At 33.9% G+C, this 7,453-nt stretch overlaps 1 protein-coding gene across 1 annotated transcript; it reads right to left on the bottom strand.

The window, feature by feature from the left end:
• Positions 1-64: 64 nt before the first annotated feature.
• On the bottom strand, positions 65-4,938 carry LOC132169267 (protein SUPPRESSOR OF FRI 4-like). The gene is made up of 6 exons (XM_059580328.1): positions 4,900-4,938; positions 4,282-4,413; positions 2,659-2,721; positions 1,297-1,660; positions 361-515; positions 65-280 (listed from the first exon to the last, which is right to left on the bottom strand). Exons 1-6 carry the CDS (start codon positions 4,936-4,938, stop codon positions 95-97), a joined length of 939 nt encoding a protein of 312 aa, XP_059436311.1. The 3' UTR covers positions 65-94.
• Positions 4,939-7,453: the final 2,515 nt, after the last annotated feature.

The raw sequence follows: 7,453 nt of genomic DNA, 5'->3' as shown, positions 1-7,453 counted from the left end.
GAATGGGTGGGAAGAAGAAAAATGGAACAATTAAATGGTTTAATATATTCTTAACCAATTGTGTTGTTCTTTTAAAGAGGAAGCAATTGAAGATTCATACAGAAAATACCTCTCCAAATAGGAAAGAAAGCGTAAAGAATTGAATCTGAAAACACGAAAAGTAAAGCCTACCCATTGGGTTAGATGCGAAACCATCTCCATATATTAAAGAGGTAGTATAACTTACCTGGCTAGTTTCATCATGCACCTGATACTTCGTTAGGGACATTCTTCTTTCCTCCTGCAATAACCAGGTGTACCAATTTAGCAATGATAATAGACAAAAGCATCCATAATGGGCATTTGGAGAAAACAACTAACCATGGACATTGCCTCATCATCCCAAACTAGATAGACTTCATTAGTGGCTGGCTGAGTGGCAGGAGCTTTGTTTGCAATTACTGGGGGTGGTCCAATTGAAGGACCACCAGTATTTGGACCAGATGCATAAGAATGGGAATTGCTCAACGGCCCACCTAATGTAAGTTCAAAAAAATACATTAAATTACAGAGATTCACAAAATCAACATAATTATAAACTATGAAGACACCAATTAGGAGTGAGATGTATTTTTGGGCAAGTCCATCAAAGTTCAACTTCTTGAACTGGAATCCATTGAAAATTACCCAGCCACCTTATAACCAAAACAAACCAAATTGAAGTAGCATTGTGGCCCAACTAATGCACAACAGCAGCAAAGTTATTCCTATCGTAATAGTTGGTTGATTTCACATTTAATAGGTGATGATTTTGTAGGTATATGTGTAGACACATGCACACACACACACACACACACATATATATATATATAGATAGAGAGAGAGAGAGAGAGAGAGTCAAATTCATAGAATAACAGTATTTAGATAGATTTCTTGTAGATATAATTAAATAAAACAAAGGAGATACCAATTTGGACTCCTATGTATGGCGTTGTTAAGTCTCCAAACTAAGAGATACAAGGTAGCAGTTCAATTAAACATGATTGAATACACACGATTGTTTCCACCAATGTAAATTAACATCTAGCCATGCCAGTACAACTCAAACAACATGACTATATATTATGACATAATTTCTTGATTAATCGTTTATTTTCAAATTATTTTAATCACAACCTAACAATTTGTTACAGTATTCTGAAATTTTTGTAAAACTCAATTCGAGACCTATTTCCAAAATCAACCACTATGAGAATCAATAGAAAGCCAGAATTGAAAAAACCAATTTGCAGAAATCAATTGTAAAACATATCCAACCTGGAATGTTAGGTGCTTGGTAGTTACTTGTCACCAAAGCATTAGCACCTGAATGTGGATCAATTGAGCCTTTAAGTTCTGCTGGAGAGCTTGACATAATACTTGTTGAAAGCACAGGAGCAGAAAAAGGTGAACTTTGAGTAGGTATATTATTGTTCACAATAACAGGGAACAATGGTTGTGATACAGGGGCAGAAGGGGTGGACACGGGCAGTCCTGGAGGAGTTATCTGTGAAGGCTGTAGTGCAGATGATGCCGGTGACTGCAAAGGAGGCCTCGCATTCGGCACAGGAAACAATGGTTGTTGTGCATAACCCAATGGGGGAGGAGGAGGAACTGAAACAGCTGGATGTTGTGGGTAGGGCTGTTAAGTGAGCGAAGCGTCTCGCGAGCAAACTCGGGCTCGGCTCGCATAAACTCGGCTCGTGCTCGACTCGAATATTAAATGAAGCACTTCATGAACACAAATCCTGGCTCGAATATTAAACGAAACTAGCTCGGCTCGACTCGGCTAAGCTCGTGAACAGCTCGTGTATATATATATATATATATATATATATATATAAACTAAGTAATACATAATTAATTATAAATCTCATAATTATTAAAACCTTAAAATTGCATTTATATTTAAGCATTAGATAATGAAAAATTTTAGACCCCTCATGATCAAAGAGAGAGAGAGCAATCATCAAAAAACCTCGATTTAATTAGAGCAGACTCAAACGAAAGGAAAAAGAATCAAGCAGAAACTATTGAGGGAGATTGCGAAAAGCATAAACTATTGAAGAATCAAACAGACCCAAACACTATCACTACCTGTCTGGTGAGCGAGAGTGAGAAAGTGGGAAATTAGAGTTCAAGTGGAAGATCCGTTGTGACTAGTGAGGGGGATTGAGAGAGAGATGTTAAAAAAATATTTTTTTGTAGGGGGCGTTGTCCCAATGCAGTCTGAATGCAACCTGTTAACTTGTCTCACATTGTTAAGAAAACATCAATCTCCAAGTTTGCTTATCTATAAAAGGATGCATATCCTCTCTCTTTGAAACCAAATGCCTTGCTGTATTGACTCAGGCTTCATACTCGACTATCCAAGCTAAGCAAATACTCATATGCAAACTAACGTCTTAAGCTGTTTAAGAGTACTTGAAATTTAAAAAAAAAAATTAAAACAAAAACATTAAATATAAGAGCCAGCTCGCGAGCTAACTCGGCTCAACTTATTATTAGCTCGAACTCAATTTTTTGAGCTCGCCCTTGAGCTTGACTCGAGCTCGAGCTCAAGTAAAATTTAAATGAGCCAAGCCTGAACAAGGGAAGTTCGCTCAAGCTCGGCTCGTTTACACCCCTAGCTGTGGGTACCAGGGCTGGGGACGAGGTGGAATTGGCCAAGCAGCTGGAGGCACTGGCATTGCAGAACTGTAACTGTAACCAAAGCCCCCAAAGAAAAGAAAAGAAATCAAAATGTAAGCTAATCATGTATGCATTAATCACATATCTTGCAGAGCACAGAACACTGTTTTTTGCATTTTTTTCTACAAACTACTATGAAAAGTGAAAATTTTGAGAACGCAGGATCTACTTCACTAGAGACCAAATGCAGCATAAATGTGTAGCATAAAAATCAGAGGAAAATCTAGTTGCCTAAGCGTTTGTCGCACAGCCAAAGTGTTAGATTATAAATTAAATGATTAAATCTATATATTTCTATTAGCTTAAGCCTTATTCCAAGCAGTGTAGAAATCCTTGCCTTCAATATCAATCACGTGATGAATAGTGCATGTCGTTAGAAAACAAGCAGAGGAGGAAAACAGCAAAGTTTAAACTTTGTTAACCAAGATTTTCGGGGAGCAGGTTTTTAAGGTAACAAAATATGAAACTTTGAGTTTTTTTTTTTTTTTTTTTTTTTTTTTTTTTTTTTTTTTTTTTTTAACATGTCCATACAAGGAAAGGGGGATTCGAACTAGTGACCTCCGTTTCATGAAGCGTGGTCCATAGTCGATTGAGCTACCCCTTGGGGACGTATGAAACTTTGAGTTAATTTGATGATTTTTACCTCTAGTTTGCATATTGTAGGGTTTAAGGTATAGATCTACAAATGCACGGGTCATTTAATAAAGTTTTAATGTATGAGGTTTCAAGATCTGAGAATGACCTACATACATGAATTAATGAGTAAAAAATTATCATAAATGAGAAATTGAGCTAAAATTAAGACGACAATAGAGATGTAGTTAGATTAAAGCTTAAAAAAAAATGAAAATCATTCTATTCCTGAGAGATCAAGCTCCCTAATATATAAAAGTTGCATTCTACCAATAAATCCAACATATGCAACCCACTTAAATGTGAACAGAATGATGGTACAATAAAAAAAAAAAAAATTAAAAATTTGAGAAAAATCATTATTATGAAAATGGGATGTTAAAATACAACTCAAGCTCTTTTGATTCCACCAGGAACATCATATACAATCAAATGTTTCCAATTTTCATCATGATATCCAGTATCTACAATATTGTATGTCTGTGGATCAGATGCATACAGCTCAGTATCAATTGGACTGACAAAATAAAATTTTGCATTCTCATATGCACATGCAATCCACTAGCTATGAGCTGAATAAACTGTGTTCCAAGACTTTGTATGTGGAAGAATACCAGTGCCCATTGGGGGACTAGGGTCGTCCAATGGACTATAAACTTCTCCTCCCCAGTCAGCTGACTCAGCTTGATTGGCATACTTGCTTAATTTTCCAAGTAGTGTTGGGGGCCAAAATCCAATTATAGAATTATGCTCAGTGATGTACAATGTCCAAAGAAATTCTGTTGAATTTGGTTCGCAACTTATTTCCTACCATGTGGAAGCCATTAAATAAAATTGTATTCAATTATAAGAACATGTAGTTATGGCTCTCTGCTTTTTTCATTGGATTGGTTTCGTAAACCAATGAATTGAACGTTATGCACATATTAATTTTCTTACCTTACTGATTCGCAAATTTTCGGAATAGTTTTTTCCATCTGGATTAACGAAGGTCCAATCTAGAGGTATCTCATAACTGATTTGTGCATATCCGGGACAATCTTGATTAAAACATTGTGTTCTTCCATCAATCTGGTTAAGTTCAAGAAAAATGTAACAAAGGAAAAGGAAAAGGAAAAGGAAATTACTCGACACAATTATCTACTAAAACCCACCGTGACATAAGTAAATAGCCAAGTCTGGTTGTCTTTGAACAATAAAGGATTTACCTTAAAATAAATTTACATTATTTGAATTACTTTTTCTGTTCGAATATAAGAAGAAAAAAAAATTCATCACTATTGAAAAGCTATTTTACATTAGAGAATTACCGTGAAACCTGTTTTTATGCTGTCAAGACCGTTTGAAATTGTCAATTGGAATGCCCTATACTGGGGTCCAATGATTCCTGTTGAGTTCAATAAGGAAATGTACTATTCAATTCCATCAAGCTTTTTTTCGGGATAAGCTTTTGTTCGAAGTATTGCATACTGCATGAAATAATGATCCTATTAACTTGCTTGCATCACTACAATAGCGTAGACTTATCTCCGATTGAGCACAAAAAATAGTACTTACATGATGTCCAGGTTCATCATCTGTATTTGAAGGATGCATCTTTTAGGTCAAAAAAATATCTTTTGGCAAAATTTTATTTTTAAGTGAGTTTTGGCGTTTTTTGTTTTTTGTTTTTATTGCTTTTTTGACCCTTAAAAGCGCTTTCAATTTATTTTACTAAACTAGTACTTTTTTTAAATTGACTTTTAAAGTATTAAACACATGTTTAAGTCCCTCAAACGCACACTCAAACAGGTCATAAGTAGTTTTATTTAATCTTAAACATTGTTTTCTAATCCAAACGATTGAGATTTTACCATTTCATTACTTAGCATATTTGTCATAATGTTGTGATAAATTATTTTAGACATAGTAAATAGTAATATAATAAATAGTAATATAATAAATATTGATATGAATAAATTGTCACCTTTTTTTTTTCTTAACGAGTTATCTCTTCATTAATATAACAATCAAATTGAGCAAAATGCTCTGTACAATGCCAAACATTCAATTTGGAATCTTCATTTAATATCAAAAGGTAATTACTATAAGCATTTTGATTATGGAATTTAGAATTAAATACCTTATTCACCCATGTGGTTTAATTTCTTTATTTTTTGACCCCTAGGGTTTACTTTTTACCACAAGAGGTCTCTCTGGTTTGCCAAAAGAGGGAGATGGTCTCTCTGTCAAAATTTCGCCCAAAATTTGACAAAATGCCACTTCAGCACCAATCACGGCTTGACACATGTCTATATAATTAATTAAAAAAATAATAATTTTTTTAAAATTAAAAATACTAAAAAAGATTAAAAAAAATTTATATTTAATTAAATTTAAAAAAAAAAAAAAAAAAATTGGCCATGGGGTGGATTCACTAAGGATTTTCCGGCAAATTTTTCTTTTTTTTTTTCATTTGGACCTTGGGATTGCCGAACTATACCCATGGCCAAAGGGGGTGGACAGCTACCCCTAAATGGCCAAATTGCCACCCCCAAATTTTTTATTCTTTTAAAAAAAAATTAATTAAATATAATTTTTTAATGTTTTCTTTTGTGTTTTTATTTTTTTTTTTAATTAATTATATGAACACATGTCAAACCGTGATTGGTGCTGATGTGGCGTTCCATCAAATTTTGGATGAAATGACCATTTCCGTCTTTAGACAAACCAAGAGGACCTCCTGTGATAAAAAGTAAACCCTAAGAGTCAAAAAAATAAAGAAATTAAACCACATGAGTGAATAAGGTATTTAACCCTAGAATTTATTTTCATGATGATTAATAGCTAATCCTCTTGCTAAGGTCCAGGTGAAGCCTATTATCTTTATTGTATTTTTAGACTATTTATTTGTTTTTCATAGATTAATGATTGAATATTGGAGATAACTTTAATTTGAGAATAATTTCATGAGAATATTTTAAGATTTTTCTTTATATCAAATGCTTACTTTGTTTAATTTGCTATGATTCGAAAATATATTGAATGCTTAATTTATTGTAACATGTTATTGAAATTATTATTTTTTTAATCAAACTCATATTCAATTTTCTTTAGTTATTTTTGACTAGTATTTTACTATTAAATATTCTGATTAGGAGAATTGATTTTCTACCTAGTTGAGCTAAAAGAAATATGTCTAAAAAATACGTAGAATGCTAAGTGGATCATTGAATCCCTAGTGCTTTTCCTATTAATTTTCTTTAGCTCTATTTTTATTAATATAGATTGGATAATTTAACTTTATTTACTCAATTGCTCTACTTTTTATTGAAAAAAAAGAAACATTACTTTTCTACAAAATAATAGAAATTTTATTTTGGTATCTACTATTCCCTGTGGATCGACTTCGTACTTAATGAGAATTTATTACTTGTTAGAGCCTACACTTGTGTTTGCACTTTTTTTGACGCAACTAGCTTTTGAGAGCATTCCCTAAAGTAAATTGAACTTTAATAAAACAAGAAAAGATGTTAATTAGTGTCATTGTTGTGAAAGTACGCTAAAACAAATGACATTAACGTCCGGTTTTTTAGTAGTGATGACCCACTATATGACTTAACCCCATGACTTGGTGTATGGCTTTGTGTTGTAGACTACAATGCCTGTGAGTATATGAGGAAGACCCGAATGGATGATTGTTTGAAGACACCCTGAAAGATGGTGACACGTTCCCAGACTCGCACGGCAACGAGGGTAGTCCCTAGAACTGTGATCAAGCGCAGTGCACCAGATATGGAGAAGGTCGTCTCTAGAATTGCAATCGATGCACCCCTGCATCAGCAATCGAGCGCAGAAGTCCCTGAAAGTGGGACCAAGCCTGTGATTGAGCGCACGGTCAAGCGCACAAGTCCTTGGTAGTGCGATCGAATGCATTATAGCTGCGATCGTGCGCACTCGGGGTAATCTATATTAATTTTCCGTTGTTATTTGCTTTAAACCGACTTTGTTTACTTGTTTTACTAACATTAGGGTTTTTAGGAGCCTTATTTCCATCCTTTACTAGTATTAGGAGTCTTGAGGCTATAAATACATGATTATAGCCTCTTAAAAAGACAATTTATATTATTTA

This window comes from Corylus avellana, chromosome ca2 (assembly GCF_901000735.1).
Source record: "Corylus avellana chromosome ca2, CavTom2PMs-1.0".
Classification (NCBI taxonomy): Eukaryota; Viridiplantae; Streptophyta; class Magnoliopsida; order Fagales; family Betulaceae; genus Corylus; species Corylus avellana.
Note: the sequence above shows the minus strand (reverse complement) of the source record. Positions and strands in the feature narration are given on the sequence as shown.